General features: G+C 37.1%; 2 protein-coding genes and 1 long non-coding RNA gene across 3 annotated transcripts in view; 2 read left to right on the forward strand and 1 right to left on the reverse strand.

Annotated features, from left to right (window-relative positions):
- The window catches only part of LOC121388214 (putative GPI-anchored protein pfl2), a 62,536-nt gene that overhangs the window by 36,252 nt on the left and 1,859 nt on the right, over positions 1 to 24,425 (reverse strand). The gene's annotated exons all lie outside the window — the stretch shown is intronic.
- On the forward strand, positions 5,069 to 8,838 carry LOC121388215 (P2X purinoceptor 7-like). The gene is made up of 3 exons (XM_041519483.1): positions 5,069 to 5,437; positions 8,066 to 8,287; positions 8,674 to 8,838. The coding sequence occupies exons 1-3, from the start codon at positions 5,262 to 5,264 to the stop codon at positions 8,807 to 8,809; spliced, it is 534 nt and encodes a 177-aa protein (XP_041375417.1). The 5' UTR covers positions 5,069 to 5,261; the 3' UTR covers positions 8,810 to 8,838.
- Positions 15,832 to 17,775, forward strand: LOC121388216. The gene is made up of 3 exons (XR_005959951.1): positions 15,832 to 16,216; positions 16,793 to 16,970; positions 17,399 to 17,775. It is a non-coding gene; the product is annotated as an uncharacterized LOC121388216 (long non-coding RNA).

Raw genomic sequence — 24,425 nt, forward strand, 5'->3', positions numbered from 1 at the left:
CAGATCAATACAATTTCTATGTCACATGTGACGGTATATGCTCTTAATTTCTTTTCGCCTGTGGCGATATTAATTCTTTTAGAAGGCCGTGTGCAGTTCCAAATGCACTTAGCCCCGATGGGCAACTTGTTACGTAATACCTTCGCGCGATCGTGCATTCCAATATGCACTTAGTCCAGCTGTGGAGGCCATGTGGCCAGTAGTTACGTAATACCCCTGCGAGTGCGGTTTTTACAACCGTGATTTGGCGAATGGCGACAGCCAGTCTGACGATCAGAGAAAAATATACCGACTCTGGGAGAGGTGGAAATATCAGATGATAGGTGAGGTACCACCTTGTGCCTCCAGGCGATATTCGCTGTCTCTGAGAGTTTTGAATAAATAGCTAGGATTTTAGATATATCGGGGAGAAACATTTGGAAGTATCCAGGGGCACAGACGTCGTCCACTGAACGATCTATATTAGTTCAGATGGGACTTTGGTAAATATATATTTTCTGCTCTGTGTATAACCTTGATGTGATTGATGTGACTTTAAATATTTTAATACTGTATTATACCAATATTATTTAGACGGTGCTGCCGGTCATCTGACGCAGTAATCTGTAGGCTCACTGTCCTAAATAATTATAAAAAGCTTAACCAGTCATCCTAGAGGACCTAGGTAAACTGTAGGTTATTGTCTTTATTGTGATAGGTACCAGTATTAATTCTGTGTTACAAGGTTACTGAATGAGTAGTTAAGGTTTAATTAAAATTAACCAGTTAGGAATAGAGGTGTAATTCCTTTATTAATTAAGTTCCCCTGGAAGCGTTTCTCAATTATCACACGTTATTGAACGAGTAGTAAGGGTTAATTAAAAATTAACCAGTTAGGAATAGAGTGGTAATTCCGTTATTAATTAAGTTCTCCTGGAAGCGTTTCTCAATTATCACACGTGTGGGTGTTGTGTCACGGTGAAGTGATTAGCATATTGTGTAAACTAGACACCTAGAGATTAACTAATTAAGTGATCAGTTCTGGGTCGTTATTATTGTTGTTATTAATTAACTACTGTGGCAGTACATGTGTCAGCGTAGGTTAATACAGATTCCAAAGTGTATTGTGTTTTGTTGTGTTTTCTAGTGAACTAAACGTGCTATAATAATATATACTTTAAATAAGATCGTATCTCTGACCATACCTAGACGAGCCACATTAGGGTATAACCACCCGTTACAGAGAGATCTAATAGATATACAGTTAGGAGAGATATTTGGACAATCGTGTTTCATTAAGTTACGGGTATTATAGAATCCCCGTGACAGGAGTAGAAAATTGGGGCGCTCGTCCCGGATCTGAAACGGGACATGCATATTTAAAAAAAGAATTGTTTGTAAATGGGGGCTTTATCAATTATTTTTACAAATTACCAGAAGTAGCAACGTTGTTCACTAGAAAATTAATTAATAATAAGTGCGTCATATCTAAACATGGATAAGAATTTGCTGGATAGGCCTACGCTCAGTTTAGTGGAGATTAAGCGAGCACGTAAGGCCGAGTTAGTTGAAATCGTGAGTGAGCAGGAAATTGATTTAACATCAGCTAAAACATTAGGAGATAGGACAATTATTATCCAGGAAGTTTTTGGTGATAGTCCTGTTATGGAAGACAGTGAGATTGTTCCAGAGATAGAGATAAATGAGTTAAGTGTGGAACTGCTATTAGCTTTTAAAAAGCTTGAGTACGAAAGAGAAGAACGTGCATTAGATAGAGAAGAGAGAGAGAGATAGAGGTAGAGATAGAGATAGAGGTAGAGAAGATAGAGATAGAGAAAAAGAAGATAGAGATAGAGAAAGAGAAGAGAGGGATAGAGAAGAGAGAGAGAGAGAGAGAGAGAGAGAGAGAGAGAGAGAGAGAGAGAGAGAGAGAGAGAGAGAGAGAGAAAGAGAAGAGAGGGATAGAGAAGATAGAGATAGGGATAGAGAATTCCAGTTAGCAAAATTAAAAGTGGAACATGAGTTAAAGTTGAATACTGAAGAAGTTAGACGGGAAGACGGAAATGGGTTTAACATGTCGGAGGCGTATAGATCAGTGCCGGTATTTGATGACCAGGAGGTAGATATGTTCTTTCAACTTTTTGAACGGGCCGCTAAGCAGCTAAATTGGCCGCAGTCTAAGTGGACATTGTTAGCCGTGTCTACGTTTAAGGGGAAGGCTAGTGTAGCTTATAATTCAATGAGTGATGAGCGAGCAAGTCAGTATGACCTAGTTAAGGCGGCAGTGTTGAGGGCGTATGAATTACGACCTGAGGATTATCGTTTACGGTATAGCGAGTTGAGAAAAACGCAGGGTCAGTCTTATAGTGAGTTTGTGGCTAAGAAGGCAGGGATGTTTGATAAATGGGTGGTGTCTCAGGCGAAAATAAAAATTAAGTTTGTTTGTCCTCACCCGACCGACCCACAAAAATCGGCCCGTGTCAAAATCTTTTTTGACCTCTTTTCAAGCATTTTTTTTTTTTTTTAAACCAAGTTGTGTCAAGCAAACGTTTTAAAACCCAGATATATTTAACCAAACTTTATTAACGTTTGTCGATTCGTTGAAAATTAGAAATTCTGTAGGCCTTGCTTTAGTATTAACAATAACGAGAACACGTATTTCCCGTGATAGCACGAGATCTCGCAGTGCATGTTGATGGCACGTGCACGTGATAATGGCGTTTCGCTTGGACATGAATGAAAGTGTGAAACGAAAGCATTTGTGCAACTTTACACTGTGTTGTTCCGTTGTTCTACACTGTGGGACGTTATCAAACATTATATGCAGTAATGTTATTTCCGATTTCGGCGATGATTGTAATTGGAATGAGGTACTCGAGTCATTAATACGCATTGTGACCGTTCAAAAAGCGGAAACGACTTGTTTCGATTGATGGAATCCGACAAACGTTCAGTGTCTTTGACTTCAACATTGAATGGAACAGATATGTTTTATCCTAATATGCAGGAGAAAATAAGTGTCGTGCATCACTTTGACAAATGTTTAAAGTACGCCAAATTTGAAATTAACGATGTGTTACGGAACCGTCAAACGACGAGAGTGTTTTGTTGACCGGCGGCGGTGTGAACGCATTTCGCAGGATGATGGACGCTAGAACCGAAACGAAACCACCGCCACTAAAGGACGTCAGAAGTGGTAGATTCACAGGTATGTATTTATGATTATTCAATACTCCTGAATAAAAATTAAGATTATAATTGCTAATAAATCTTAAAATAAAACATTATACAGTTTTGTGAATTACGTGTAGAGGGTGGATAGGGGAGAGTCTTCAAATAAGTTACTGTTCTAAAACTTTTACTTTAGTTGGTTCATTGATTTATTGTAAGTAAGTCGCTGTTTAAAATGTCTATTTGTAGCATTGAAATGTGGAAATGGTTGGCATAACGTACATTGAACAACTTGTTCATGGGTCAGTGGGATGGGGGTGTTTTTGTCAGAGCATTGCCTCCCAGACCAGGCGGGTTAGCCCGGTGCGCGGAAGCTATGCTCAATTTTTTGTAGAAATTATTGGACTTTGTACATAAATTATTAATATATAATGAATGTTTTAGGATACCCCAACGCCGAGAAAATATCAGATACTGCATGCCAAGCAATGGTAAATAAGTGACGAAATGAATGCTATATAAATGACGATTTCATTTATTAAAGTGACAGCCTCTGGACTATTTTTTATTATTTAAGCATTTAGAACAGTTAATTCAATCACGTTTCGTGCATAAGTAGCAGCGCACTCCACATAGAATACGCTAGCTTTTCGTAGTCAATAACAGTGTCTTTCGAAACTGGGACGAGAAGAGCGGCTCACTTGAACTTCTGCTTTCATTGGTTGATCGCAAGCGTGAAATTCCCCAACAAGAGATACTTGCTTGTTCGATCAAGTCTTCCATATGTATGACGTCAAATACCGATAAAAATAGAACGGTTTAGCTAGACTGCGATACAAAATGGCGTTTTTGTTTTCTTCAAACTGTATAGTAAACATTTGATGATAGACGTTAATGGCAACAACTCGCCAGTAAATTAAAAGTGCAGTTATACTTGAATTTGAACTTAGAACTTGATTTTATTGGATTTATTCCAGAGAATGTCACTTTAAGAATTGAACATGATAATTTTTGAGGTTCATGCTAGTATGAAACACAAAACCGATTTACACACTGTATGAATGGCATAGTGCAATAGCACGAAGCCATTCCTTCTAAAGTGTGTAAATAGGTTTTGGGTTTCATAGTATCATGAACCTCAAAAATTATAACGTTCAATTCTTATAATTCCAAACATGGAAAATGTTATATAATGCAAATCGTATTGATCAACAATCACACTAAATTCTCAATGTTACGTATTAACGCTCGCTTTAGGGGAATCGCCAACGTGATTCAAAATTTGAGCTTCTTGCAATATGAAACTCGATTTTTCAAATGACGTATGTTTTACAGATTTGAATCATAACCATATATATAATATGTTTTCCAGCAAAAGACAAACTCTACAATGACGTATGTGTGGAACTGAAACGATCTGGAGCAGAATTTCCAAAATCTCTTCTCCCTGATGAAGTTATGAAGCAGGTTGGGGTGATTGTTGACCTGCTCTGGTACATTGAATGTATCTACTATTCAGGAAAGGTCTACACACGTACCAACAGAGATCACACCAGTGCCAAATAGGTATTGCTATTAAAAGCGTATATACTAAGGCCTACAATACTATCCCCTTTTATACATGATTGGTGTGCATTTAAAAGATCCATTGCTGCTATTAAACCAATATGTGGTGGGAGTAGTTTTCTTCTGAGACCAGGGATCGAATTGTGTTCAGTAGGTCAAATGCTAATCTGAGGAGCTTGGGTCGTTGGATCGAACTACCTCAGTTTGGCCTTTTCCTCGTTCCAACCAGTGTCCCATAACTGGAATACCAAATGTTGTTTTAAAGGAAACATGTCACGTAAACCATATTTGGCACCAACCATGTACAATTAATTATAAATTGAATCACCTAAAAAAAAAAATTATAAAAAATTAATTACTTAAAATATCTCCATAAAAGAACCCCAGATACGAGCTCTTAGCGGAAATTGCCGATCTTTAATGAGCAAGGCGATCACGTGGTCCGTGACGTCAGAGACGAGACGCTTGATCTGAAAAGCCTTACACTTAGCATTAGTCGGTACCGCTCACAAAGAATCCAAGACTAGCAGAGCTTACCAAAAAAAATGAATGTTCGTTCGCAAAACATTTTGCCATATCAGTTTGAGCCGTTGGTAAATGAAGAAAGACACATATTTATTAACAACAGTGATACGGAAGAAGAAACGGATAGCGAGTCGGAGGGTGGAGACACCGATGGTGCCAGGCCCATACCAGACGGCAGATTTGGCGATCTTGGCTGGTAAGTTGTGGACGGTAATGACTATTAGTAGGATTACCTACCTTTTGTTTGTACCGCTTGTACGCGATTTTTGTATTACGTTTGTCATTTATTATACTTCTTTTATTTCTGTTGAAGTTGAAAATTAAATGAATACGCGACATCAGCGTCGGTTGTCAGAACCTTCAAACGGTGTCCGACCACGTATACGGTATAGGGCCTAAGTTATATAAGTTATACTGTTATAGGACAATTGTTTTCTAAATTGCACACAACAATAGTATTTTTGTTAGTCCCAAAACATTTACTTTTGTTCTTACGTGAACCCAAATTGAAATTATTTACAATTTAAATTTTTCTGAAAGAAAGCCTTTTCCCCACCCCATCGTTTGTTGCTTTTGTTAGGGTTTTTTTATTTTTAAATCATATATACATGTATTCAGTGTCTCTCTCCCCCCCCCCCCCCCCCCCCAATATATAAAATTCTGGCTACGCCAGAGAGACGGGGGTGGGGAGAGGGAGGCCATGCCCCACCCCATTCTTATCAAACCTTTTTTTTTTAAAGTAAGTTAGTTGTTTTTTAACGACACCACTAGAGCACATTGATTTATTAATCATCAGCTAGCCTATTGGATATCAAACATATGGTCATTTTTTTTTACAGTTATTAAGGCAGAGCCGGAATATAGACCTTGGGTTGGGTCTGGGCACTTCAGGTTCGGGGGCCCCTCACCATGCAAACTAAATTACATGACAAATAAATTTTAAAAAATCCATTAGTAGCAAGTGAACTTTGTGTACCAACCCACAGACAGGATAGCACATACTACAGTCCTTGATATACGAGTCATGGTGTACTGGATGGAAAGAAAGAAGTGTTTTATTCAACATATTTTATTTACGGTTATATGACGTCAGACATTGGTTAAGGATGGATGGAAAGAGAAGTAGTCCAATGGGCAATCCTAAACCGACAGTGCATGAGACCAGTGGGTTATGTCCCACCCATTTTTACAAATAATTACACACATACATATTGTAGGTCCCCTCCCCACTCCAATATAAAATCCTGGCCAGTTTGCATCAATTTGAATGTCCTTTTTTTTCTTTTCTTTTTTTCTTCAAATTAAACATTCACAATATAACACTAATTTGCCCTGCTAACACATTTCATAATTTTCTGGCACAATGCCCCCAAACCCCTTTAGAGATTTCAGTCCCTTTGGAAACTCGGATCATTTGCCATCTGAAAACTCACGAATCCTTTTTAAAATGTTGTAATGACTGGATCCACCTCTGTGCTGTAATATCGGTGCTCATTTTACTTTTGAGTGCTCAAACAGCTTGTGGGTATGGAGTATTAAGTTAGTTTTGAGTGCTTACCCGAGAATCAAACCACCTCAGTGTACCCACCAAAAATGGTGACATTGTTTAATTTACTTCAATTGCCGAAGAAGCAAATTCAAAGAATACTAGTACCTCAAGATGTTTGCAGGCATTTCTGGTTTTCAGTAGGTCATGATAAAATAATAATAACAATAATAATAACAAATGATGATAAAATAATAATTTATTATTTGGACATGTATATAAATATTAATTACCCCCCCCCCCCCCCCACACACACACACACACACACAAACACGCGTAATTAACTAAGGGCTGTTCCATGAAAGATGGAGGGTGTCCGGTTTTAGATACCCACCACCCACAAAATAAATATGCTTAAATCATGTATGCATAGAAAATTATACATCACCAAGTGTAAAATAGTTATTGTGCTCTCCCACCTGTTGGATCAATTGTGGAACATCCCTAAAGAATTAATATCATATTCCTATGAAGTCTGGGCTTTAGATTGCAACGAAGCTAAGGTGATAAATGCTTTACTCCAAATAAGTATACCCAACATAAACATGCTCAAATTAAGTACAACATGCCGGCCCTTCAGTAATTGAAATAACATTACAGTATTATAAGACCTTGATGTACTTTAAAAAAAAATCCCTGTTGTGTCCAAATTAGAGATATCTAAAGCCCTGTCAACTATTTTCTTCATGGGTAGGGGAAGAAGTGACCAGATTTGTACAAATACAAGCTATTAATAACTACATTCATCCTTGTTCGTCCAGATAAAGTGTTTCATATGTACATGTACTCATTTCACAAACATTTTTTAACAAATCAAAAATAAAAGCCAGCCTTTTTTCTTGGTAGGTTTGATTTTCCAGAAACATACAATTTCTTTTCAAGGCCTTCCATAAGTATTTTACAATAAATAATAATAAAAAACCAACACACATTACAAATAAAAACATTAAAAAATATATACATCTACTATTTATCAATAACGGGGTGTTTTTTTAATCGTAAAAGGGATTATGGTATATTAATATTATCAAGTCATTGTTACAAAATGCTGCTTACAACTTGCTCATATTATTTATTTTTCAACATCCAATGTGTTTCTGATCTTCTCAGTGTATGTAGTACCTATTATGTACTTAATAAAACTAGGGTCTGCTGTCTTTGTGGAGAAAAAAGTTGGAAAGAAAAGTAGGTCAGTTACTTTTAATAAATATTCATGACATCTTTAAGAATACAATCCATTTCCTTCACTTTTGGTTAATAAATACATGTTTGTTTCAGGTGTGACTGTGGTAATTGTGCCTTGATGGCCACTGTAGAAGAATGCCTATGTTGTATGGAGGTGCCAGCAGCTAGATACAAGGCCGACATGGCAGATGTTGAGTGTGTGTCACAGCACGAGGGATTTATTGTAAACTGCCTCAACATGCATGTCTTGGAGTTGGCCATGTTGGACTATGTTCGTATGGACGGACCACTCGATGACAATGATCCCATTCACGAGTAAGAAGAACAATCTGATTCAATTTACATAATTGTATCCATTTGACACAGTAAAAATTAATGGTCAAATGTAGCATAGTAGACCCTGGCATAGTTTAGCATACAATTTCATCTTTTTTAATGCATTTCCTAGAATAGCTCTATTGTACACATAAAAATATAAAGTCATGTGATATTATTTAAATGCCAATATTTTCAAGGTACATGTGCCCTCACAAAATGACCTTTATTTAATAAACAATTAAACATGGTCACGTTTTAGTTTCTAAAGATAATTATTAGAACAACAATCATCTGATGCAAACACATTGAAACAGTAATGTTTCCATAAAATATGCATGATGTATTGAATATTTACAATTTCTTTGCTGTTTCTTCCTTTACAGATATGTTGCTTATAGACGATTTGCGAGATGGATTGGTCAAAGAAATCGCCGTGTGCTTCCTGCATGTGTTGTTGTGAAGATTAGAGACAGTTTCCCATCAGAAATCTACACCGGCTTTCAATATGCTAGACCATAAATAAATTAATAAAAATGTTCATAACACTATAATATCTTGTTTTGGTCATCACTTGATATTCATCACATAAACAGCTTATCAAATAGCATTGAATCGTGATCTGTGTCTTTGCACAGCTTCTGTTTTCTCCACTCTGTGATAGTCATTTGTTTAGAATCCAGGCATGCTTGACATTGTCTGCTTGACATCTGTTCTTGCAACTCCGTAATTATCCAGCTGGTATCGTCTTTGCATTAAAGATTCCATCAGTGTATCCACATACTCTGAAAATGAAGTTTAAAAATATGAAAACATATAAAATGAAGCAACAGGCATTATACTGTTGATCAGTTCTTCCTTGTAATATAATAATGGTATATTTGAGCACACCTCCAACATTTTATACTATAGCTACTAGTATTCTGTGTCGAAGATCTAATAATCTTGGGAGGAACCTGTAACTATCACAAAGGCTACATTTATTATTTATCATCTGCAGCAGGTACTTTATATGCAATTTCACATATATGAGATAGTAAACAGTACAGTATGTGGCAAATAGACATACAGCATTTGTCTGAATGGGGAATAACACTGGTTGAGGTAAATACTCTACTATCTCACCCTGAATCTATAATATATATGTAGTTTAATGTACCAAATATTATTACTGTGCAGTGTTTACTTACTGTAGCTAGAGGATTCCTTCACAGCTTTTATGACCGCATCCTTTCCTTTCTTTGCTTTGGGATAAACCAATCGCCAACATAGATTGCCATCCTTTGTTACGACTTGAGCTTTATTTCCATTTTCGTTATAATGGAAAGCAGCAAGATGCAGTCTGAAAATTAAATGTATATTGTATATCAACAACCATATTGGAGAACATCTGATATTTGTATCATGTATGGCTATTTGTTACCTATTGGAGAATGGTATTGGGCGTTCTCATTATGCGATTAGTTGCACAACTTGTCGTATGCAATCAAACCGTACTGTGCGAATACCTAAATCAGAACGACTACAGTCTTGTATGTTCTGATTATTGTAGGGCTGACACTTGGGTGTGACCCATCTCTTAACGAGAATGCTGCTTTACGGTTTACAGAGAAGTGAGAGATATTTGCTATTATTACCCCAGAGGTCACTCGTAGCGGGAAATATTTTTCATATTTTCTCAGTGAGAAATATTCTGCATTGGTTTATCGAACAGTATTATTGGATAATTTGACGCTTCCAAACCAATTACCTTGTTGGTACTAAATATGACATCACGATTTGGCAAACACAAAATGATGTCATGTAGTTTAAAGAGTGCGTTTATGTCTTTGTATTTGGTTTTAAACTTATAACAAAATGTAATTTTAATGCAATTCATTGTAGTAGATGTAATCATTGAGCGAGTCTATTGTTTGTTTAATTAGCAGCTCGGAGAAACTGAAAGTACAAGAGAATCTTGCAGGGTATTATCTGCTTAATTAGCAGTTAAAAGAATCTGAAGGGATATTTACTCCTGGTACAATATAGCCTTGCAGGGGATTGTCTGCTTAATTAGCAGGTCATCCTTAGCATGAGTAGCCTATGTGATTACTTGAATTTGGGCCTCTTTGGGCCTTTTCTTGATCTCGAATAGAATCGGTATTAAACAAATATATCTTTGTAGTATAATGAGTAATTAAGGTAGGAGCAATTTATTGTAGTTGTCCACATTTTGTTTCGGACCACCCCAATACATAGGGGCGAAACGACTCATAATGGAGGACGAAACGACTCATTCTAAGGGCGAAATGACTCGGGGCGAACGGGAATAAGGGCGAAACGACTCGGGGGCGAATAAGAATAAGGGCGAAACGACCCGGATTCATTACATATAGTAGTATAAGCATGTCAGGCCTAATTTCATTTTTCGTATAAAAAAAAAAAAAAGACTTATAAAGTGAAAAGTAAAATGTGCCAGGACGTGACAAAAATGGACATCACTTTTTTAACACTGCAGTTATTTTCCAAAACTCTACTCTCCTGGTAGAATGTTTGCTTATTGAAATACACTGTTTAATACAATATCCAGTCTATTTCTAAATGCCATATAGCAAATTACTAAAAAAATATCCTGTATGATGTAATATTTACTTTTTAAAATTTCAGTACGAGCCAGGACGTGACATTTTGTCCAGTTCACTTAAACAACTAATAAATGATATGTATATCAAATACTACTGATGAAACAATGTTAATTTATGAAACCAATTATATTTACTGGTTTTAAGTGTTTTCATTATCAAAATAAGTTCATAAAATCCTAATTAATTGAACTGTCGAGCAAAAATAAACTTCTCATACAATATTCATATAATATAGTTTTATAACCAGTAACCATACCAGTTGTCAACAACATCGTTATCCTGAAGTTGCTAAGTCTGGTGATTTTTGTCTTATCTTTACAATACATGTACAAACTAAACAGACGAAGTATAGACGAAGTATAGGTATTACTTTTTCGTTGGCTGCAGCATCAACTTTTGCATTTAGCTCAACACTGATTGTACAAATGTAGCTACATTTCTCATAAATTATATGTCCTGCATCAGTAAAGCTGCATTTATAGTTCTATCTATGAATGTTCATCCCAGTGCATGTCAAAATTTATTATTTAAAAATTTTAATAAAAAATTTTGAAGTTTAATTTTTTTTAATGTTTAAAAAAAAATAATAACATTCATTGAGATGGATATATATCTACAGATGCACTATTAATGACACTGAATAAGTTTATGGTAGGCAAGACATTTAATTCTGTAGAATTATTGTTTGCAATTTATTATATATTTTTAGATAATATATTATATTTTGCCTTTTGTTGGTATTTTTATGATAATCTGATTTAATTCGAATTCAAAATATAAACCCCAGTCAGTAAAGAAATTATAGTTTTTGGACAGTTTCTTCTTTCTGTTCATCATTATCTGATATGCCAAACCGTCAACAATGTATATTAATATAAATAATTAAACTGTTGATGATTGACAATAGCAACAATCTCAACGACACAATTGATTTGAATTCCCCCAACCCAAGTTTTATCTTGTATCATGTATCTTTATCGATTATATCCTCAGGGCTTCTAGAATTTTTATAAAATCCACTAGCCATGGGATCAGTGATTTTATAAATTTACTAGCTCTACTTTACTTGAAAGTTAATACAATTTTACTAAATAACAGTAATAATCAAATATGTCACCTAAACTCTAAAAACACTAACATTGAGGGGTTGGGGCAGGATATTCATATTTACAAAATAGACTTAACTGCAACATTTAACCCAAAAAATGCCATTGGGCATGGCAATAGTAGTTATTTACTAGCCCAACGTTGAATATTACTAGCCATGGAAGTGGGGCTACCATATATCCTTCACTGGACAAATGTTGGTTTATATATTCCAATACATGTTTGATACCTGTATCTGTTAATGAATAAAATATTTTAGCAGCACATATTGTATTTGAACAATTCTTTGACACAATACTAATTGTATGTGTACACCAGTTTGGATTCATAAAATGGATGTATTTGGTATGAATACAATATTCTGTAAATTGGTGGATTATCAATAATTAACTTTCTGGTCAAAACATAGAATTAATTGATAATAGTATTTTTGTATCTACATAAATCCATGTTAAATATTCCCCCGGAACATACAGTTTCTCTCTTTCCGATTCGTGCTGGTGAGAGCAAAAATATTGAAAATAAAAGTAATTTCTTTTAGGTACACGTGCATTATCTAGTCCGTTAAGAGGGAAGGTAACCCTAATATTTATAAGTATTTATAATGTGTCAAAGGAAAGTCCTAAAATTATCAAATTACTGTGTAATTATTGATAATGAAAAAAACCAAACACTTCTATTGGAAGTTGGGATGGAAGTATTTCGACATGCACAAGAAAATGAAATGAACAGATAAACTTACCTCAGCTTGTCTTCGTTTAGCATATGCCCCTCGTGATGTTTTTGGCGTCTTTGGCTCTTCTGGTGCTAGTAATAGGTGAACATCAGGGATAGCTGTTACAAATAATTTTGCTCTAGCATTACGATATCCGTAACTTGCTTTCGTTGCTGGAAAAGTCTCGTAATTTGAAGGTGAAAAATGTACGGAACACAAAGTACTATACGGCGTTGGTGTCCAATCTTTTCTTTTGCAATAAAATATCCACGCCTTTCTTCGAATACAATCCTTTGGAAAACCGAAAAAAGATAATCCCGATCCTTTAAACTGTTTATTTTGACACCCAAAGGCCGCACAGTACGGCATTGTTGGGCTCTGAAAAGATCATAAGCCCCTTACTCCATATATAAACAATGAAAGAGTATAGCGGCTCTGACGTCACTTCCGTTTTTTTCCGAAAGCTTACGGAAAAATATGCATAAATCATACTTTGATACTGATCGGTGTAATTTCTTCGTTTTAAGATAACTACACGCATTTTATTGTTATAAACTTATTTGTATATTATTTTTATATCATTTTGTTTTTAAAATGAGCTATAATGTGGTTACGTGTCATGTTTCCTTTAAGTACTGTCCTGTATAGTGAAGTGCAGATAAATGATCCCTTGCTGCTTGTTTGGTAGTAGACTAACCAATTTCCCATGGCTGGTACATCAGGTTTGGTATGTACTGTCCTGTCTTTAGGTAAGTGCACATAACAGATCGCTTGCTGCTTAATAGCCTAAGTGGTGTCCCATTACTGGTATACCACATCTGATCTCCAAAACCGTCGTACAGTCAACATTGTATCTGCATATAGTAGTTGAAACAATGTTTTATGCAAAATAATTTATGATATGTAGTGTCCTGACTGTGGGAAAGTATATAAAAAAGATAATTGCTGCTTTTCCGGTAGTAGCCCATAGAGTTGCAGCTACAGGTTTCCCAGACTAAATATATATCAGCCAGACTAGAAATTAGTAAAATATGCAAGATAAATAAAATAATGCAATATCTGTTTGAAATTTGTGTTCTACGTTTCGACATAGGATTCCATATTTCAGCTTTTATTATGAAAAGTAGGTCATTATTAGAATCAACCACAAATTTAAATAACAGTGTAAGAAGCATATGCATATATGTATAGTCTGACGTTAATTTCATCTGTTACAAGTTATTGATTTTTTTCTTCAGGTTCTTGAAGTTTGAAGGCTACAATGATTGGAGGAAAAAGAAGTCAAAGAAGCCACAGCTACATGCAAAAGATCTTGATATTCATAGCCAAATCGTATTTCGTTTGACAAGCAAGCCCTATGTACAAGTTTGGAATAATGAACTTAAAAATTATTTAAATTCCTTGGCAGCTTCCCTCAGCTCTTATGCCTCCTACTTGAAGTCGAGCAACATCAAGCAGCAAACTAGGCAACAACAGCTTTATCCAGTTCGACAGGTAACTGATAATGTGTGGATTGAGTACAAACCTGCTTCAGCAACAACAGTAGCACCAGAGTATGCAATTCTAGAAACAGCATTAGGCGAGTTAAAAGACTTTGAAATCCTATTCTTTGATCCAGATGTACACCAAATTTCAAGTAAAACTGGATCACAAAAGTATCAAGAAAAGTACAGATTTTTTGACAATCTTCATCTTTCGTAAGACGTGGCTTTGCTGTCCTATGATCCAGGTGGTTCGCAAACATCTAGTAAAGTTATTTGGAAAATTCCAGCAGGAGTCGGCTCTTCAGAGTTAATGACTACTGCAAGTCGTGTTGTAAAAGACCTCGGTTTCAGACTGTCAGAATTCCATACAAGGCAAATGAAGCGAGATTTCACAAGAAAGTTCTGCAATGTAGCAGGAAGCAAGATTCCATCTCATGTATTCAGGGCAATATATGCAGAATTGACTTGATGCATCATCAGATCAAAATCCTGTCATAGACGCCAGAGTTCGGCAAGCAGTACTGGCTGGTGATCCAGATTTGGTGGTTGATATGCGCCATTTAAATAAAGGCCGTCCAGATGATGCATTTGATGCATTTTTCCAGGAACTAGAAAAGCAAATCGAGTCAATAACTGCAGCTGATGAAAGACGTCATAATGTTGAACATATTTCCAGATTTATTTCTGTGCGGGACTTGATTGAGCAAGTAAAATCTCGCCTTCCCCCCACACAGCAGTACCAAGTGAATCTACAGTCCTCTTTGCTTTTGTGCCAAAAAATTCTCATACTAAAGTAGCAAAACTTTACAAAAGTCGAGTGCCTTTGAGATTTACTGTGCAAACACGACAGCTTCGGGCTTCACACCAAGATGATCACTATTGTGCAGCACAGTTCAAATATATGCATGAGTTTGCTGTGAAACATCGAGACAGATTTACCTTTGTGTGTCTAGATGACAAATCAAAACTAGATTTTGGAGAGCCGGGTGCTGCCTTATCATCAGGAGTGCGCGGAAAGAAATCTGTTGTTCCTACTACATCAACTCTTTCATGTTTGGATCATGATGTAGGCCAAAAAGGCTCTATCACACCATCAGTGTGTCTGAATGTAGAGATACCTGAAACACCAGACGGTTCTTTCTACAGAGGCCAAGTAACTGTTATTTTCAAAGATAGCATTTTTGAGCCAAGTTCACCCTTTAGGCATGCTGTTTAACTTCAGAATATCCTAGCACAGGAAGGTACCTTCAAACCAGTCTTGATGTTGTTCACAGATGGTGGTCCTGATCACAGAGTCACATATCATGCAGTGAAACTTTCACTCATCATTCTCTTTCGGCGTCTTGGCTTGGACATGATAGTTGCTGGTCGAACAGCCCCAGGGCACAGTTGGGCAAATCCTGCAGAAAGAATCATGAGTTTACTTAATCTTGCATTTCAGAATGCAGCTCTAACGAGGAATGAATGTACTAGTGCTGTGGAACAGGCACTGAGGAGTTGCAATTCAATGGAAGACATCCAGAAAAAGAGTCGGACTGTACCAGGACTTGAAGATGCTTGGGTTGCATCACTCCAAGAGATGGAAAAAATGCTTCAGGAGAGAGTTAAGCGGATCCAGTTGAAAGGTCAAAACTTTAAATGTCTCAGTGCAGCTACAAAAGATGCAATCAATGAATTTGAGGATGATATCCAGAACATTGATCCAGAACTTGTTAAGGGACAATATCAGCAAGTGAATGTGAACAAAAAGCAGAAATATCAGGACTTTTTGAAGACTCACTGTCTAGAGCGCACATACACTTTTCAGGTCAGAAAATGTAATGATGCGACATGTTGTGTTCCGCCAGTTATTCAGTTTCCTTGGCTGCCTGACCCAGAAATTGCCTCGGATGGTCAGCACTTCAAGCCCTTTGATGAAGTATTTGGCTTTCCTACGACTGAAAAAGACCGTCCATCTTCTCAAAGGCAAACCCTGACTGCTATTGCGGAAGATCAACAGGTATGTGAGATAGACTATGTATAGTGACATCTGCTTAAATTGCACTTGACCAGCCTCGGGGGTGCAGTGGTTAAGCTATCGGCTCACAGGCTGGTAGGTACAGGGTTCGTATCTCAGTACCGGCTCCCACCCAGAGCAAATTTAAAGACTCAATTGTAGGTGTAAGGCCACTACACCCTCCTTTGTCTTAATAACACGTTAACATCTACTAACAATTAACCACTGTCCTGAACAGACTGCCCACATAGCTGAGGTGTGTGCCCATGACAGTGTGATTGGACCTTAATAAGATATAAGCACGAAAATAAAGTTGAAATGCGATTGCACTGTATACAAAATATATTAACAGTATAATACCAATATGATTATTGGTATTAATCTCTTGACTAAACATATGTAAATATTAACAATATATTAGAGCAATTTATTGCCACTCTTTAATTGTAACACTCAAGAAATGCTTAAGATGTAATACAGTATTTATATTAGATTTAGACATCTTCAAAATAGTATTGTATTTAATACAAACAAGAAATCACATACTTGCAATGTTTATTTAATACTTTATTTATTCAGGGCTGCAAGAATTCAGTACTTGTTGGTCAGAATGTCCGGCAGACGGTTCACAGCCATGAATGTGGGAAACCACGCTGTGTCTACTCAAAATCCTCTTTCACAAGTCGTGATACCAGGTCCTTCAAGCGACTGATCGAGTCTCATGACTACACTTGTGGGTCCATCTTGACCCCTGATGGTGAGTTTTCAAGATTTTATTGATGACATCTTACTTTGAAATCATTGTTTCTCTCCAATGTGTGTATCCATATAGGACTTTTCACTAGTCCTGTTATCAGGTCCTTCAGGCATACCAAGACTACACATGTGCGTACCAAGACTACACATGTGGGTCTATCTTAACTGCTGATGGTTAGTTCAATGTCAAATTTTTTATTGAAAAGATCTTAATTTGAAATCATTGTTTATCTCAGATGGGTGTATACATTTATTGTTATGCAATAAATACAAGTACTAGTATAAGCCCAGCAGGAAAACTGGGTTGAAGAAATCTCAGTAGTGATGGTACTAATTAATTTTCATTCTTTGTAACACCAGTAATAATATTTAATGGACAAAAAGTATAATACAATGCACATATTAATTTTCCTTCTATTTGCATTTTAGGTCACATACTTCAAGGCAAGGCATTTGTTTGACTTCAGATGTGCTGTACCACTCCAATCGAGTTTGCATATTTTGCATCATCGTCCATCGTCCGCAAGGATATATGTTGTCATTGTGGGAGTTTCGGGGCAGAACGAGACAAGGATCTCATGCAGAACTATCATTAATTGCAAGCACCTTGGATCTCCAAAGAGGAATCCTATTCGGAAATGAATATGTTAACTAGTGTGTTAATCTTAACTATAAAACAGTACACTTTAAGCTGGTTGCTTTGTTATATTATCTGTAGAACAAAAGGCTACATTTTACTTTAAACCAATAGAGGTGCAAATACCGGTAAGTTAAATTCAAATGATTTATTTTCTTGAATATGTATGGAATCCCCACCCCACCCCACCCCACACAACTCCAAAAAAAAAAAAAAAAAGATTTTTCCTACCGACCTACCCACATTTGAAATTGCAGGTCGGAAATGGACAAACAAAAATATTTTTAAGGATGGCCTCATCAGGTAGAGTCATATACCGAGTTACAGGAGTTGTTGATCTTACAGGACATTAAAAATGGATTACCAGTTAGCTTACGTATTCATTTAGAGGATCATGATGTCAAAAAGATAGAGGAGGCAGGCATAGTGGCAGATGACTACGTGTTAATACACAAGGCTCAGGCAGTACAGGGTAGCTCTATACAACAAGGTGATAAGAAGAAATTTCAGTCAGGTTTTTCCCGGGAAAGTAACTATCGGGGAGAGTCATCTAGTTGGTCAGCTAGTCAGGCAAGGAATGCACCTGGTGGGCAAAGTAAGGATAAACCTGCATTATCAGCCAATGCACGAACCTTTCGTCCACATTGCAGTTACTGTAAAAAGGATAACCATCTTTTCGGGGACTGTTTTAAAAGGAAACGCGATAATGCATAAGTGGTCGGTTTAGTGAGGTCAGCTCCGTTAGTGAGAGAGTTAATGGTTAGTCCCATGGCAGAGAAAGTAAACCCGTATGTGTCCACTGGTATGGTTTGTGATGTGAAACAAGAATTGAGTCCTACGGCAATATCAATCTATCGAGACACAGGCTGTAGTCAGTCGCTGATAACGCAAGAGTGTTTAGCTGGTATTGAAAATTCAGATACAGGACGTAGTTTGGCTTTAACCTCAGTTACCGGAGAAAATATGGTTGTCCGGTTACATAACATTTTCTTGTGTTCGAAGTTTGTGATGGGACCAGTCGTTATGGGTGTTGTAAAGGACTGTTGAAAACATAGGAGTTTTGTTGGGTAATGATTTGACTAGTCAGTGTTGTCAGCCGAAATGTGACCAATTGTTAATTAAAGACAGCACCTTACCAATAGAAGAGAGTGAGGTTGATGAGATTAGATATTCTGCGTGTGTAAAGACTAGTGCTATGGCCAGAAGGGTAGCACGAGACCCAGAGGAAAATTGTGATTTGTCTGATACGTGTGTGAGCCATGAAATTGGAGTGGATGAGGTTATCAGTAAATTGGTAGATAAGTCAACTGACGAACTAAATGTGGTGGAACCTGTTGACCACCCGCAGAGGGTAAATGAACCAGTTGTGTTTGATAGAGGGGCCTCACCTTGTAATAGACAAGACTTAGTTCTAGAGCAGGGGGCTGATCCAAATTTGTTGCCAGTTCGAACTACATTGTTAACAGAGGGTGAGATGGAGGATCAGATGTCAGGTTATGATATGGACAAGGGAGTATTAATGAATAAGAGAGTTAGAGATAGGAGGTTGCCGGTGACCGAACTAGCTAGGAAGCAACTGAGCCATGCTCAGAGCAAAATAAAATCAGTGTTTGATAGGAAGGCTAGGAGTCGGGAATTTAAACCAGGGGATAAGGTGCTGCTGTACCTTCCCATTAAACGGGGTTCATTGCAGAACAGGTATTTCGGGCCCTATGTTGTGCACAAACGGGTTAATGAGACAGGGTATGTGATAAACACTCCTGATAGGGTTAGGAAAAGTAGGTATTGTCACATCAATTTGCTAAAAGGTTATTTTGACAGACTGCCGATAGTTCCAGTGCTACCTGTCCAAATTGAGAGTCACTCAATTTCCTGTGATGACGTCAAGACTGCAGAGAGAAAATTAACCAACAGCCAGATTCTAGCAGACTTGAACCCCCAGCGAGAAAAGTTGACTACGCTGATACAAGACAATGTTTCCATTTGTCAGGACCTTCCAACGGTTACCAACACCTTAAGCCAAGATGTGCGCTTGGAACCCAACGCTACACCGATTCGACAGCATGCCTATCGGAGAAAACCTGGAAAACGTGCGACACGGAAAAAGAAGGAAAAGAAGTTCCAGTGGTCCGATGAATGCGAGAAGTCATTCAACCGTCTCAAGCAGATGCTCTCCTCGTCTCCCGTGATGGCAGCACGAGAGTACCGAAGGCTTTTCAAGCTAGCTGCGGGTGCCAGTGACGTGGGTGCTGGAGCTGTGCTGTTCCAAGAAGATGAAGACGGACTGGACCATCCTAATGAAAGCCTCCAACCAGAGAGTTTGAGATGGAGTCTTCTTCTGCAGGAATTCCCAATCACCACTGAACATATCAAGGGCACATCCAATGTAATCGCTGATGCCCTGTCCCGAAGTTGAACATTATGATAATGTGTTGACATTCTTGATTTCTGTTTTGTTTTTATATATATTATATTTGTATACCAGGGACTCAGAGACTCAGTGTGATTACTGGTAGTCACCTTATTATTACATGTGTTATAAATGCCCGTATGCGTCGGTTAACGCACCTTTTTATTTTAATGTAGTATATTTCCCTATTCCCAGAGTAGAGGAAATATCCTTTTTGAGGTGGGTGTGTGTGACGGTACATGCTCTTAATTTCTTTTCGCCTGTGGCGATATTAATTGTTTTAGAAGGCTGTGTGCAGTTCCAAATGCACTTAGCCCCGATGGGCAACTTGTTACGTAATACCTTCGCGCGATCGTGCATTCCAATATGCACTTAGTCCAGCTGTGGAGGCCATGTGGCCAGTAGTTACGTAATACCCCTGCGAGTGCGGTTTTTACAACCGTGATTTGGCGAATGGCGACAGCCAGTCTGACGATCAGAGAAAAATATACCGACTCTGGGAGAGGTGGAAATATCAGATGATAGGTGAGGTACCACCTTGTGCCTCCAGGCGATATTCGCTGTCTCTGAGAGTTTTGAATAAATAGCTAGGATTTTAGATATATCGGGGAGAAACATTTGGAAGTATCCAGGGGCACAGACGTCGTCCACTGAACGATCTATATTAGTTCAGATGGGACTTTGGTAAATATATATTTTCTGCTCTGTGTATAACCTTGATGTGATTGATGTGACTTTAAATATTTTAATACTGTATTATACCAATATTATTTAGACGGTGCTGCCGGTCATCTGATGCAGTAATCTGTAGGCTCACTGTCCTAAATAATTATAAAAAGCTTAACCAGTCATCCTAGAGGACCTAGGTAAACTGTAGGTTATTGTCTTTATTGTGATAGGTACCAGTATTAATTCTGTGTTACAAGGTTACTGAATGAGTAGTTAAGGTTTAATTAAAATTAACCAGTTAGGAATAGAGGTGTAATTCCTTTATTAATTAAGTTCCCCTGGAAGCGTTTCTCAATTATCACACGTTATTGAACGAGTAGTAAGGGTTAATTAAAAATTAACCAGTTAGGAATAGAGTGGTAATTCCTTTATTAATTAAGTTCTCCTGGAAGCGTTTCTCAATTATCACACGTGTGGGTGTTGTGTCACGGTGAAGTGATTAGCATATTGTGTAAACTAGACACCTAGAGATTAACTAATTAAGTGATCAGTTCTGGGTCGTTATTATTGTTGTTATTAATTAACTACTGCGGCAGTACATGTATCAGCGTAGGTTAATACAGATTCCAAAGTGTATTGTGTTTTGTTGTGTTTTCTAGTGAACTAAACGTGCTATAATAATATATACTTTATTTAAGATCGTATCTCTGATCATACCTAGACGAGCCACATTAGGGTATAACCGCCCGTTACAGAGAGATCTAATAGATATACAGTTAGGAGAGATATTTGGACAATCGTGTTTCATTAAGTTACGGGTATTATAGAATCCCCGTGACATCAGAATATATTCTGTGAAAAATACAACACAGTCGAGAGGGTCAGGTGACTACTAATTTTAGTGAGTACACTCAGCTGATAAGTACTGTGTACAAAACCAACATAGGTCGACCATGAAATGTTTCAGTTAACAGCCATCATGTCGGAGTACCGCCCCGTGTTGCGGTTATACAAGTGACACTATACCACTTGCACAATTAGTACTACATATACTACAGAGGTCAACCTACTTGTAATCATCAAACAAAGATTTCCAAAGGCATATCAGAATTTTGTAGGTTTTTTTTAATTGTTTTATGAGGAACTATTTTCTAAACCGGACTATATTAAGCTGCTACAAGTAATGACACGACAAATGGTGGTGTGTTTCCATAAACACCTGCGTTGAAGTAACGCATGCTTCGTAAATTCGACTCTTAGACATTTATAACATTACTAAGCACAGGACCTGGAGGTTGATTCGAACCATGGACTCCGTACGAGAGGCAATGACGCAGACAACAAATAGTGTGTTACAAGTGTGGTCAGCCCGTGTGGTATGACATACGGCACGGCGTGATATGCGTGACGTGGTGCATTTAACTGCACATGCGCGAAATATGCGTTTCAAATCTCATCACCACCTGCATGATACATGAACTGCCGTGACACATGGCCCGTTTGTGAAGACTATTACTATAATTATTATAGATATCAAATTTTTACTCCTAGTTAGAAGTCTAACATTTGTGCCATCTTTTTATATTTTCCTGTCGCCGCATACACGACTCAATAGTGAGTTTAGTTGCTCGGGGAGGGCATGTAAAATACTAAAATCATGAGGTCACATTGCCCGAGTTTGCAGAAATGAGTCCGTTCATTTAAACTGAACAGAACGTTTGTTCTTTTGTAGCATTTCTGTTAAATCCCTCTAGTAAAGAAGGACAACAAGAATGCTGAGTAGGATTCGGTTTATTCAGCAACCAACAAATAAAGGTCCTGAAAATAGTATATAAAAATAATATACTGTAATTGATAAAACCACGTGTTACCATACAATGCAAATGTTATAGTAGGCTACACCAATCTATCTCATAGCTTGATAAAATACATAATGCCAAAAATATTAATTTATATAGTATTCAACATGGACAATTACATGTCATCAAAATAAACATGTACATCAAACCCTCATCCGTGGACATCATAATCCACTGATGAAATATAAAACAAATACACTACTGGTTCATCGAAACAGCTTACAAAATGACAAGCGCTGGCCAACACGCTTGTGAAACTAATAGCACATGAAAAATGCGTATGCTGCGATATAAGAAATGTACATTACTAAATAAACACCTAGAAATAGATTAGTTACACACCTTGGCTGTGGGCTATGGAGCTAACTGGTTGCTGTCTATTGTGATTGATATCCAGTCAACTCATCTTCCTATAAACAAACATAATATTATAAGCTAAAATATATAATAGTTAAATGCTCCACACACACACACACACACACACACACACACACACACACACACAGTCGTTATTATATAAAACATAATTATGCCAGTAATTATTCTACCTGTACAACATAAAGCCTCATTTAGTTATAGTTTAGTCTGTTTACGGTTGACATTTAGTAAATTAAGAATATATATTTAAAATACATTGAATCTACTTTAAATACTTACAAACATTAACATATGTACCTATAGTTATAACAGATTATTATGATTTTATACCTATCAATGGTTAATATTTAAATCATAATGGAAAATAATGTGCACAACACTTATATCAATGTATACATGCATGTTAGCCAAGCCTGTGTAACGGTCGCAGAAAAGATGAAACAAGAAATAATCGGGGATAAAATCAGTATAAACTGCTATGCTCAATTTCACAAAAATATCATAAGTCTAGTTTGCACGTAAACGTAAATCTACGACTAAACCACAGTTCTTGTTACTATTAATGACAAACCAAATATAGTTTAAAATACACATATTTGTTTTATTTTATCAATAAAATGCTCCATCTTCTGTAAGAATGTCATTTTCTGCGTGAAATAGATTCCAAACACATGTAAACGTATGACCTGTTTAACTGCTAGTCGCAATGTAAACGTATGACCTGTCACAGACATAAATTTACGATGTTTTGTGAAATTGGCGCCTGTTCAGTGTGAATGTCGCACAGACTAGACGTGATCAATGGTCATGTGACACCAGAATAAAATATCATTGGCTAAAATTCACTAATGATCTTTACCAGCCGGTTTGGCGGGAAAGAAAGGTTAGGGCGTTGACTCATAGGGTATTTTCTACGACGAATATCCTAAAACCAAACGAAATAACCAATTAATAAAATATTATAAAATAAGTAGCTAATAAAATACAACATCTATACTACACACATGGTCAGTAGTATATTTTTTACGTAACGGGGACAACAATGGGAATACAATGGAAACGCCTCCAATACAATGGATATGCACCTCCGGAACAATGGCTCCATGCCTCCGGAACAATGGCGATGTCACCTATTGTTCGCATATAGTACAATGGCGATGTCTCCTATTGTTCGTCTTAACACAATGGCGATGTCATGGATTGTTGACATTAGTACAATAGAAATGCACCTATTGTGTTGAGAGGATGACTGGCATTTTTCAAATTTTGGCGGGAATGACCTGGGTGGGTTTTTAGGTGCGATGGGGTCGCTTCAAAAGTACGTTTTGAAGCCATTGAAATGGTTTTTTCACTGGATGTATTTATAAACGTGTTGTAACACGTCCTTTGTTTACGTTATTTGAATCGAGGGGTGAAAGGTTGTATTTATAAATGTGTTCTTGTTATCAATCATTAATCATCATGTAACGAATGCGTTGAATGGGGCCATCATAATAATCCTTT

The sequence above is a fragment of the Gigantopelta aegis genome, chromosome 14 (assembly GCF_016097555.1).
Source record: "Gigantopelta aegis isolate Gae_Host chromosome 14, Gae_host_genome, whole genome shotgun sequence".
NCBI lineage: Eukaryota > Metazoa > Mollusca > Gastropoda > Neomphalida > Peltospiridae > Gigantopelta > Gigantopelta aegis.

Excerpts from the sequence above, each read along its gene's own strand:
- LOC121388215 (XM_041519483.1), top strand. The coding sequence starts at position 5,262 with ATGAATGTTCGTTCGCAAAACATTTTGCCATATCAGTTTGAGCCGTTG. Across the intron at positions 5,438-8,065 it reads AGATTTGGCGATCTTGGCTG|GTGTGACTGTGGTAATTGTG; the intron begins GTAAGTTGTGGA and ends TGTTTGTTTCAG. Across the intron at positions 8,288-8,673 it reads GACAATGATCCCATTCACGA|ATATGTTGCTTATAGACGAT; the intron begins GTAAGAAGAACA and ends CTTCCTTTACAG.